Source organism: Tamandua tetradactyla, chromosome 26 (genome assembly GCF_023851605.1).
Source record: "Tamandua tetradactyla isolate mTamTet1 chromosome 26, mTamTet1.pri, whole genome shotgun sequence".
In the NCBI taxonomy this organism is placed as follows: Eukaryota; Metazoa; Chordata; class Mammalia; order Pilosa; family Myrmecophagidae; genus Tamandua; species Tamandua tetradactyla.
Window position 1 is genome coordinate 7,731,985 of NC_135352.1, and position 12,387 is coordinate 7,744,371.

At 38.0% G+C, this 12,387-nt stretch overlaps 1 protein-coding gene across 8 annotated transcripts in view; it reads right to left on the reverse strand.

Annotated features, from left to right (window-relative positions):
* The window catches only part of UNC5D (unc-5 netrin receptor D), a 523,673-nt gene that overhangs the window by 207,215 nt on the left and 304,071 nt on the right, over positions 1-12,387 (reverse strand). For all 8 annotated transcript variants that reach the window (XM_077144160.1, XM_077144158.1, XM_077144159.1 and 5 more), the window contains exon 3: positions 2,109-2,252. In XM_077144160.1, coding sequence (XP_077000275.1) covers positions 2,109-2,252 — 144 coding nt within the window. The remainder of the gene's footprint in view (positions 1-2,108; positions 2,253-12,387) is intronic.

The following is a 12,387-nucleotide window of genomic DNA, read 5'->3' on the forward strand; positions in this document are numbered from 1 at the left end:
CTGGCAATTACATCCAATTTCATTTTTCATTTATTGGGAGTAAAGACTATCCTCATGCGCGACAAGTTATTTTCTGGAAAATAGCAGCCAAAATTTTTCTCTCCTATTCCAAAATTTATAAACAAAACATGAAAATTATTTTTTTATAAGTGGATTTTTCCCCTATAAACAAATCAAGAAAATGCTAAGCAGGGTCCTAAAGGCAGTTGTTTTTCCTATGCTTGATGCCAGTACACAGAGTTAAATTTCAATTTACATTTTAATGTAGGCTGGTCCCCAAGTAAAATGCAATATTCAATGACACATCATGTCTAGACTTGGGTAAATAATCTTAAGCAAATTAAAGAATCTGTCACTTGCTACATGGAAAAAATTTAAAATATGCATAAATATTATTAGGGAGTACATTAAGTGTACTGTGTAATATTTGAATTAATGATACCTGAGGCATATTTTTACTTAAAAATCACATTGTCATCACAAATACTCATGCATATCCTAATAGGAATGATAAAATGATTTCCTTTAATCTCTTAAGAGATATGTGAGATTGTTAGCATGAACATGTTTTATGACTCTAAAATAATGGAAAATGATGAAAAAGAAAGTGCTCATCAATTTTTAACATTTTTTGATACTGTGATGCCATGGAGAATTGGACACCTAAGGTGGCCCTAGAATGGAGCGGTGTGAGTGGTGGATAGTAAACAAATTTTAAAAAATGCTTTATAGTTGCTCAGAGAATAGATCATGCAGACCTAGATATGCAGAGGAAGAAGGAAAAGGGGTATAAGTGAGGATGAGAAAAAAAGGATTGATGCAAGCCATGTTGAAATCCCTTGTACTGTTTTTCCTCACCTTCTTTCTTTAGAGCACAGATCTACGTGCTTTGGCTCATCAGGGGTCAAGAGCACAAGACCTGTGCTCCTTAAGGGAGAGTAAATCCAAGCCTATTCCCTATCTTGGCTGATCCGTTATTTTACAGCCATAGAAGTGTGTCACGCAAGAGCACAGCTTATGAGGTGACCTCATCTATCCTGGCCCATTATAGACCAGACAACATCAAGGAGAGGGCCTCCCAAATTGCCAGGATAGTGAAAATAAAATGCATATTCCAAAGAAATATACATATTTCATGCATATTCCAAAGAAATATACATGTCTCTGCAAAGAAAGATTCACTTTTATTCTTAATTCCTAAACTACAGACATCTGCTATGGAGAATTCTTCGAATTCTCCAATAATTCCCTCTTGACCCATTTTCTTTATGGCATGCTCAAAAGGAAGCGTTTGATTGAACTAAATGAAACTATCTCTGCCCTCCATCTCCCTATTTCTTTCTTGGTGGCAGCGGGGGTGGGGGGGTGGGGGGCAGTGTGTGTGGGGTTTATTGTTCTGAGCATATGTAGAAGGTATAAAAAGAAGAAAAACTTGCTAAAATATCCCCAAGAAACCTCAGATTCTCCTAAAAACCAATTTCCTCCCTTCCTCCCTCCCTCTGTTTGTTTCCTTCCTTCCTTCCTTCCATCCCCCCTCCCTCTCTCTCTCTCTCTCTTTCTTTCTTTCTTGTGTCTATTTTTTTCAGTCCTACCTGGGTAAAACAAATGCAGTTTTAAAACCCATTTCCATGTTTCCAGATCCAGAGGTAAGAGATTTACTAGAAGGCTATAAAAGCCTCTTAACGTCTTCTTTTTACAGATTTTCTGAAAGCACAGCAAACACACATTGCTCCCCTCTTCTCATCCATCCCCATGACCTCTGTCACTGCTGGTGAGCCTCAGAGTGCATTTGCATGGTTTTCTTTCTCTCAGGTCCAGGTTTTCCTGGCATTGCTGAAATACCTGCCCTCTTGACCCTCGAGGCAGAATCTCTTAGTCCAACTGATTTGCTGATCGAACTCCAGAGGAGATTATCAACCATTTAAAATACAAGCTTAAAAGAGGAAATTTAGCAGAGATTCGGACAACTGTATCGGTTTCTCGCCCGCTACTAATTTATCTTCGTTAAAAGCATCTTGCATCCCCGAGGCTCCTCTGAAGCTTTACTTTGCTCTTGTTCGGGCCCCTACGGGACAAAGGAGGCCACACGGAATCCAGGATGTACTTACAGGCTATGCGCACAGAGGCCTTTCTGCTCTTGGAGGTGCCCAGATGGCTCCAGGCCACACACTGGCACCAGTAGTTCTCGGGCCCGTGGAAATCCTCCACCTGCTGCCTGGTGACATTGATGAACACCTCCCGAACCTTCAGACCTGTTCGTGGACGACAGAGACACGTCAGCAGAGGCTGGGCTTCTCAAACGAAAGTTAAGGTTAGACAAACCTTTTCTTTTTAATTAAATCATTCTGTTTTTAATCAAGGCAAGGTTTTAATTACTTAGACAATAATACGTTACTGCTAATTAAATTCCAACAGCTGAGCAGGCTGGAACACACGAGTGTAAAATATTACCAACCCATGCGGCTCCAATACAGCACAGTCATTTGCACAGAATCTCGGTGGTTTTCCTTTGTCATTCTTTGCATAAAATCTGCTGGGATGTGATGTAGTATCAGAGTCCATTGGATCACAACGAACATTGTCTGGGATTGATTTTAAAAACTAAAGAGGCCTTCTCAGGCACTTCACCCTAACCCCCAACCCCAAAGCACAGTTCCAGGTTGTTCTAAATACCCCTATCCCTGGGCATGGTTGGGGGAAAGGATCCCCCAATATTGTGGCTTAGAACAAAGGAAGATTAGTGAACAAGTGCAGGCAGGGGTGAACTGAGATTCCAAGAAAGAGCCAAGGAGTCAACTTCAAATGTTCAGGGGGACAGAAAAAATGGGATCTGAAGGGAAGGATGGGAAAATAGGAAGCAAAAAGTTAAACCCAACTGGTCTGAGAAGGCATGGGAGAAGCCCAGCAATGCCCCAACACAATTGTACGAGCAGATAAGGATAAAGGAGGTTTTCGCAGAAAGAGGAGCTAAGGTGGTGTCTGTGAACTGGTATAGAGCTCTCAAGACCTTGCTTGACCATTTAGGGTTTTCTAAGTATTATGTTATTGTTAGCGTGCATTCTCTTTCTAATAATAAGAAAATTATTTGGTGCTTTGCCCTGAGGAATGTAGTTTCTTCTATACCTCCAGGGACTATTTCCCTTTCTCTCTTTGGGAATGGCAGGCACCTTGCATGTGGGATCCAGGTTGGAAGAGGGCAGTCCCTTCACTAGTTATTACAGTCGAATCATCAGCAAACAGGGTAGCAGCTTTTTCAGTCAGCTTGCCTTCATCTAGCAAATGCTGACTGAGGCTGTGCCTTACTCCAGGTGGGACAGGTAGCACGGGAGGAAAAGAGACAACATTTACCGAATTCCAGTAGGAATCAATGGAATTTTATTTGTTTGCTCATTATATTCCCACAACACACCAGAGCAATAGGTGCTACGATATTCCCACTTTGCAGATAAGAGAACTATGGACTTAGAGAGACTAAGTAATTTGTCCACATAGATAATAAATGAAGAGCCCAAGGTTTGAAATTGATTCTGACTCTCACCAGAGCCAGATCTCTGATTAGGTACCTTCCAACAACTCAGTTCTGCCCCCATAGTTTAAATGTTTTTATTAATTATGTAAATTGAACAACACATGGCACATTTAAAGAATAATTAGGTGCAAAAGCATGCTATGTCCTTGAAGTAGAAAAGGAATTCAGGGAATAGAAGCTTCATATAATCTAAAGGAGTCAGGAATTATTGGTGGAGGAGGCAGAACAAGATTGTACCTTGAGGTGTTGTAGGATTTAAAGAACAAGAATGGAAGTATAGTTTTATTCAGGTTGGGGCAACAGTCCCTTCTATCTAATTAATAACAGATTATTTATAGTGAGTGATGAGAGATAGTTATGGTCACATAAATCACCGTGTAATTTGAGGTTTACTTTCTAAATTTGTAGGAGGTAACTACATCCTAAAAATCATCTTGATGACAATTGATAATTCATGTTTTGCCCATCTGTGAAAAACTGTTTCTTTTTTTTCTTTCTCATAGATGTAAGTCCTGAAAGACATGTCCTACATCTTATAGGAGGAAAATAGTCTTCAAAATGTTTTGTTGTTGTTTTGGTCATTTTGCGCTTTTTCCTTTATTTTATTCTATTTTATCTTATTTTAATTTTTTAACTTTGCACTTACTTAAAAGAATTATGAATAGGGAGAAGAGGTTAAATAGAACAAAGGGTTGTCAGACAAAGAAAAGAGAGGTGATATTATTGAAAGGAAGAATAGAGGGGAACAATAAGAGGTTTGCTAGAACAGAAAGCAGATGTGGCTGGCTGGAGTAGATGGTCAGTATTTGGAATTAGAAAATAACGTTGAATAGACAAAAATAAGAGTTCATCTGTGGAGAAGAGGACCTGTTTTATATTGCCCTCTTTGATTTGTGGCAAATAGCAGATAACCTTACTTTGAAAAGCAAAAAGGAGGAGTGAGAAGTCCAAATCAGTGCATCCAGTGAGGAGGTATAGAGCACATATACATACTAGACTTTCCTTGTTGCAGGACAGGAGAGCGAGAGAGAAAAGAAGAGACCCCTCCTTTGGGAATCAGAGTCTGACCTAAGAAGTATAAGAAGTATGAGATAATCTTGAAAGATCAGAAATGTGTTTAAACTAATGGGGAACACTTCCCTTTTTTTGTCATGGCCTCCATCTTATAAAAATTTCTAAGCTATCTATTTCCTCTAGGTGACAAATTGAAGAAAAACACTATTTCAAAATAGTTCAGGATTACCAAGTTTATGAAGCAGGGTTTTTGCACACTCAAGCCTCCAATCTTGGCTTTGATTTAGTCTCAGCACCATGGACAGACAGCTTTGGAAAACCGTAAACAATAGACCAGGACCCCCTTCAATTGATCTTTCACAAATCTTTTCAGGAGGTTTTGTAGATCCCTCATTCAGGCTAACCACAGTCGGGTAGAAAATGTTACGGTCACAATTTCAACTAGAGGATTGCTCAATATTTGGCTCAATTACAAGTCCTTTAGCTGAAGGTCCCCAAGGGATTGGAAAAAGAAAGTGAATATAAACCAACTGCCCTAAGACAGTATATTTTCCCTGCAGATTGCATTAGGATGGCAGGTGTTTCTAAAAGGTCAAAGGGACATCACTATTTCCCCCAAAAGTGTATCATTTCCCTGACTTAGGCCTTCTTTTTCTAAATTTGAGGTCTTCACTCTTGTCGAACAATCTCCCCAAAGAAACCTTAGGAAAATCATGATGAATATTTTAAATTTGCTATCCTCTCTCAGCCACGATAGGAAATTACTCTACTGAATAAAATAAAATAAAAAATGAAAATAATACCTTCTCTCTGAAATGTTCACTATAGTACTCTCTCTGTTGAGAATTTATATACATATATATGCATATACATAAACACATTTATATGCACATAAACATATCACAAGTGTTTATGTCATGTATTACATACATTTATCAATGCATGAGAAATATCCACAGAAAGCAGCTCTATTTGAGGAAACCCCACCCCCACCCTAATCTCCTGCACTGAAGTTCAGAAATAGCCACCTACTTCTCATCTCCAGACATGGCAGCTAACTCGGTCCTAGCAAATGGTACAAGGGAGCCAAAATTCCAGGCAAATGGAAGATGGCATCTCATAAATAAAAGCAGGGTTGTGACCGATAATGTGTATAAGTCTAATACGCATGGAAAAATCCAACCCTTTAAAGTATTGTGCAAATTATAACCATCAGCCTTTGTTATGGAGTAGAGTTTTACAGAATATAAAAACATGACTATGGTACTGATATGCTAATAAGCTTTCCATGCCGTTTCATGGTTTAGTTGTAGGTGGACGAATGCTGGCAGCAGATGAATAATTGCTCTGCATGCACTAAACATAACAGAGCAGCACAGAACTTCATCATTTGTCAGCTTTATTTGTTTAAATGAGAAAAATGCTGACAGCGGTTATTGCTATAATCCCCTTATTTATCAGACAGAAAACGCTAGTTACTCTTAGCAGGTCTAATCCTTTTGGGATACTAAAAGTTAGAGAATTTTCAAACTAATTGAAGGTATCTCCTTGACTGTTCAAAGAAGATAGATGTAAAAGTAAAGGGGAAAAGAAATGGAGAGGGGAAAAAGTGTTAAAATAATTTATTTTCAGGTTAACTTTTAATAAAAGCAACTCAGTCTAAGATCATAACTGGTTCTGTAGAAAATGAAGAATTCTGAAAGAGTACTTAGCATTCAGTACCATGCCAACTCCAGCGCAGTGTCTACTAACAATGGTCCCCCAAGCTTTTTATGTATAGCTCATTATTACACTTGTGCAAAACCTAGCAGCAGCAGCCTGTCGTGGGGATTTTTGCCAACCACTTTTCAAATATACCTGATGATGGTCACCTGGGGAGGCATTTGGAACAGCTCTCCAGCACTCACCTCCCCTCACAGGTTTATGTTCTTCAGACATTCAGGTTTACTAAACTGTATAATGAGATTCAAGATGGGAGGTGAGAATCCCTTTTCCTCCTTAAGTTAGTTTTCTTATTCTGAACCCCATGGAAGGAGCACGAGACGAGAAGACGAGGTTTCGGTGAATTGTTCGCTCTTCTCAGTTTCCTTGGGCCATACAAGCCATGGGTTTCACCCATTCTACACCTCTTTGTCCACACTGTAACATTCATGCTTGTTTGGGGAACTAATCAAGAGAAGAGAATATGCAGCTTACCATAGACATAGCTCCAAAGAACGATTCTGATATAATTCCACAAGTAGCATGGGGCCTCGTTCAATTCTCTGGGAGAGAAAGCCATTCAAACTCCTTATGAAAAGCAACTGTTTCTCATATCCCTCCCTAGGTGTCTCAGCCCTATAATGCTTACATTTGGCTCAGGGACAGCTCCCTACCTACTTACTCCACCATCGTCCAAGCAGACAGAAAACAGCCCATTTAGCTGAAATGACTGAGTCTGCCACTTATGCATGGGACTGTTTATCATGTGTCTCTTGGAAGTCCAGGATTTAGGGACTAAAAAGCATGCTTCACCATATGGTGAATAATAATGTAGTATCAAAAGTACTATAACATTTGCATGAGCCTGAAACTTCATTAATGTCATCACATGCATTCTTACTTCATCTTAACCACACCATGATATGATAATTTCTATTTCTATTATTTCTATTTTGTCACAGCTCCTGTACCATAGGAAATAGATCAAGATGTCATAAGGTTTGTGACACATATTTATTGAAAAAAATTATTGAATGTTTCATAGGTATCTACCACTATGTAGGTGTGAGGCTACTGTGCACAGGAGACATTTGAGATCCCTTCCCTTATGGGGCTCACAAGCTAGAGGAGAAGAGTGTTGACCTGCCCCCACAAAGCAATGTGAAAATTGCTGGAGAACACACACTGCTACAAGATCTCTCACAAGAAGCTTCTAATTTCCCCATGGGGTCAGGAAAATCTTCAGGGGTGGGTGTCATTCTACCTGAGCCTTTGAAGGCTCTGTCCTCATGCAACATTTATCTTGGTGAGGCTCTGGGCCCCTGGTAAGATTAATTAATCAGAAACATATTTGAGTTTCAGAACACAGGGATATAGGAAGAATTGGCAAGAAACTGTGGGTCTATTTCTTGGTGGAACATAGAAGTTTTTAGGCCAACATACTACCCAAAATAATAAATTAAATATAGATAATTAAAAGGTAGACCCTTATTTCATTTTTACCCACAGATGATTAACTAGATGCCTTCTGCCACTTCAGCCTAGCAACAAGATTAAATTGTATTTTGATTAAAAAAAATCTTTTGAATATAGACTATGTCTAATGAACCCTCTTTAGTTTCCCCTGGATAATAACCACTCTAAGTATTCCTCAGAAGCACCACAAGTTCAGTCTTAAGTACAGAAACCAAGAATACACCCCAGCTCTCCAGTTTTTTTCTACACTAGAGATTAGAATTAATCAGCAAAGAGGTGTCTGCCAGAGGAAAGCAAATTAACTTGATACTGTTGTCTGATAACAGAGAGAGGGGAAACTTAAGAGGCAGAAGTGAACAACGTTGGGTTATTTAGAGGACAGCATCCTATGAAGGACTCACGCTTCAAATTCACAGCTGTGTTGGAAAAAAGGCCATGACTTCCACCCCTGCTGCCCCAATCAATGTCTTTTATAACTGCAGTCACTGAAAATCACCTCTGCCTAACAGATCACGGCCCGAGTTTCGGGCACGTATCATGCAACGTGACTTTCTCACAGCAGTACCACTGGCTCCAAGGGTATCACAAATGAAACAGAAATTAAACAAAGGATACATTAAGTAACAAAATAATATTACTCTATATAAACCTGTTAATAATAATATCCCATTTGCCCATTTATCTTTTTTGAATTGTAGAAGTCTATAATTATATATTTGGGTTTAGGTGCAAAATCACCAGCAACATGCCCATTCAAAAAAAAAAAAAATAACAAAAATAGAAATTTTATATTTTTCATTTTAAATAGGCTAAACTTGGTTACTGGCTCTATGCTAGGTTCTGGGCCAAATATGTTATTTGTTTAGGTTTCACAGTCTTCACAATGGTGGGGTGTGATAGATAAGATTAGTACTAGAAAATTTTGTACATGGGAAACAAGGTAAAAGGAAGTAAAGTAACATGTCTACCCAAAGGAGTTGGTAATCAGAGAGCCATATGTCAAAATGTGCACCATCTACTGATGCTCTTAAACAGCAATTATCTACATTTTTAAAATATCATTATAATTCCCACATCAAATAAAGAAATATACTGTTGAACAACATTGTATGAACATAAAAGACTAAAAAAAATCCTAAGACATCAGTCAAGAATTTGGGGGCTGAGACAAAAACCTCTGGTCAATAATATTTAGTTATTATTAAATTAAAGTGTTCTGCTATTTTCTATCTCTGGTAAGGATGAAAGGAGAGCAAACAGTCTCCAGATTTCTATAGGAAGGATTAATGAGACACAAGAGACAAGGTTCTTCATATTTTACCACAAGTTTTAGAGAGAACTCATGATATTTTCCTCAAAAGCTTTTAAGAGTATGTCAGTCCTCTCTGTTTCTCCTACTTGAGAAACAGAGTGTTGAACAAGATGAGCTCTGGGGTGTGGTGAAGGAATGATTCTATAAAAGTGAGTTTTAAACTCACAAATTGTCAATGGAACACTTGAGAGATTGATTGTTTCTGTGTTATATGGTTTAAAATACACCTAAAATGCACCTTAGTGATTTGTGAATCATTGAAGGGAACTTCAAATTAATGACTTTCTGGAAGACACTGTACTCAAATCCCCATCACCAAAGTAGCAAAGTTCTTGGATGTAAACTTCAAAGATTTAATACATTTTTATTTGTGCTCATCTACCTTTCCTCAACAAAATCCATTAAACTTTTATCCCCGGAGAATGACTCCAGTTGTTTAAAAAGGAACTCACACACAACGAAATTCCTGAAATGGCATTCTTTAGGAAGAAAAATATTAGTTTACCAGAGTTGAGACTTTTCCCATAACATGGTGGAAGATGCATTATCTCACTCATTAGAGTTCAATATCTCATAGGTAGAATAAGGTAAAAACCATGGAACACTGTTAAAGGAACACCTATTTTTATTCAACACTATACAAGTGGTTTGGTTTACTGATAATTCAAGGTCCCCACAGGCAATGCTATCTGGATTGCCAAGATGTCTTTTGCTTGTTGTTTGTTATTATCTATGTGCATATGTGTTTGCCTACCTGTTGTAATGAAACTCTTAATATCTATGTTACTGAAAACTCTGCCCATTTCTCAGGAACATGATTCCTGTTTTAGGATTACCTCTCAACTCTTTCACTTCCAGATGTTAACAGCAGAAAGCACAAGGAAGAAGAAGTTCCATATTTCCAAATGAAATGAGGCAGAACAAATGAAAGAGGGTCTCTTGGCTTGTGCAGAGAGCTGAAAGTATACATGACTAAGAGGTATAGCCATGTCTGGGCAAATACAGCAACTCACATCAAATAAATTGTACTGTTTGCAGAAAAGAACTTTAGCTTTGGGTTTTCCAACCAAAATTGCATGGAAACATACAATCCTTTTTCTTCTTATTTGAACTGTTAGATGGCGGAGCCAAATTACCAGAAAGACCAAAGGCAGTTTGCAGCCTTTAACTATGGAAAAGACTTCTGCTTCCAGTTTGGAAATACAAAAGGTTCTGTGTCACTCCAAGCACTCCCAGAGCCTATGCATTTCCCATTACTTCTGTGAAGAAAGAAAACCTGTAAGTGAAAAGAATATACTAATTCTCTCAGTTATCAGAAATGGAAAATATGTTGTCCACAGATATATAAGGAGTTACATCCAACAGGACTTACAATTGCAGGGGCAATTCTCTTTGGTCAAATGTGGTCCCACTCTCCTCATCCTCTCAGTGTCATTCACTCTTATTGGAATGGCAGGACTTATTTTACAGACCCGAACAACACACATTATATCTATAAAGGCAGTGAAGACTTGTTCTCCTCCTTTGCACTAAAGAACTCAAGGCCGGTAATGGATCTATTTTTCAATACCTGAGGCCATTTTGCTTCCAATGTTAATTGCACTTATCTATTGGTTTTGGTATAATATCTCCACTCATCTTGCTCCAGTTTCCACTATTCCACTATTAGTACAGAGCTTAGGAATCATAATTGCAATGTGTGGTAGACAGCAATTTTTATTAACTTCACAGGAGAAAACTGTCTAGAGAGAGGCATTTCTTTCCTATCGATTCAATCAAATGAGGTGGAAGAAAAGGCTGTGCCTATTAAATTATTTTCAAAAAGATAACTGTTGAAATTTAAGTTGTTTCACGACAGCATTTTTTAATAGAAAAGGTATATAATCTCTTTGAAATTTTGTTATTTATGAGTTTTTGTTCTACCCAGTTATTTTGAAATATGTGGCTTTTATTGGCCTTTTTGTTTTTTGTTCATTAAGGAAGTAGAGATGAGACTTTCGCACAGAGGCAGAGAATGTAATCAATGCTCCTATCTACAAGATACGGAGCTGCCTTGAAATACTGGGGGGAATTAAAAGGGGAAGCAATAACAAAATAGAATGCTGTGAAATTACAAGAGGGTGCAGTGTTAAATTGGTCTGCAATACTTATCAAGAGCACTTTAAATGGGAACACAAACAAGATTTGCTAGCAGTGGTATAAAAATGACTGATCATTTTTCAATGTTCTTCCTATCTTCCATTTGGAGCAATTTACCCATTGGGATTCTGCTATTTTGAGTTCATTACCAGGCAAAATCTAGGGCACAGTCATCTAAAGAAAGGACATACAGCCCCACTGAGCCACTGGTATTTGAGTATTTTCCAGTTGGACTAATTGAGCATAAGATACAGAAACCTTTCATGGTCTGCCATTATTTTGTAGGTTATTTCTTGTATGGTAGACACAGTTCATTTTGTGCTCTCTTCCATATTTTAAAGCCAACATTTTTTCCATTTTTTTATGCCAACATAAGCAGGACTGTTATTGTCTTTAGTTCAACCTCTCTCAACACCAGCTGTATCCATCTTCTCTCCTAGTTCCATCCTTGGGAGCACAGAATCAAAAATTTGCTGGCAGCAAGATTCAATTTGTCCACTTCTTTACCCTTCATTATGCAAAATCCTTCATTCAAAAAGAAAACTACATTTGCCATCCTGGAAAAGTCTCTATATTTTTGTTATCATTAACCTCTGTCTAACAGTACTAGGCATGACATAGAAAAAGAGACTGGCCTTTGTAGAAAAGGCAGAAAAAGTAAGGAATAAAGAAATTCCAGTGAAATATGTACATGATTATACATTTGTGAAAGTCAAACAATAAACAGATTCATGATGGAAAATGATGAGCCCTGTACTTTATAACAGAAAGAAAACGTGTCAATATTTTGATTGAGAAGGAACGCATAGGAATATGTAGACAAAGGGAATTTACACTGTTGAGGGAATACCCCTGAGCTGGAAATTAAGTGATCTGGATTCTAGAAACAGTTATGGCAAGAACTAGTTCATTACACTTCTTGGATCTTAAGATTTTTAATCTGTTAAATGAAGGGTTATGATATCACTAAGATCTCTTCCACTTCTCATGTTCTCATTCACGTTTCTAAGCATTCTTTTGTTCTAAAGAATCACATCTCTAAAATAGACATCTTTTTCTTCTTTCTGCTAGTTCCAATCTTGAACTTAAAGTGAAATGTGATGGTGTTTTTGGTGTTTCACTATTATAGGGATTGAGTCATGTCCCCCCAAAAGGCATGTTCAGGTTCCATCTCCTCTTCTAGTGGCTATGAACCCATTGTAAATAGGATCTCTTG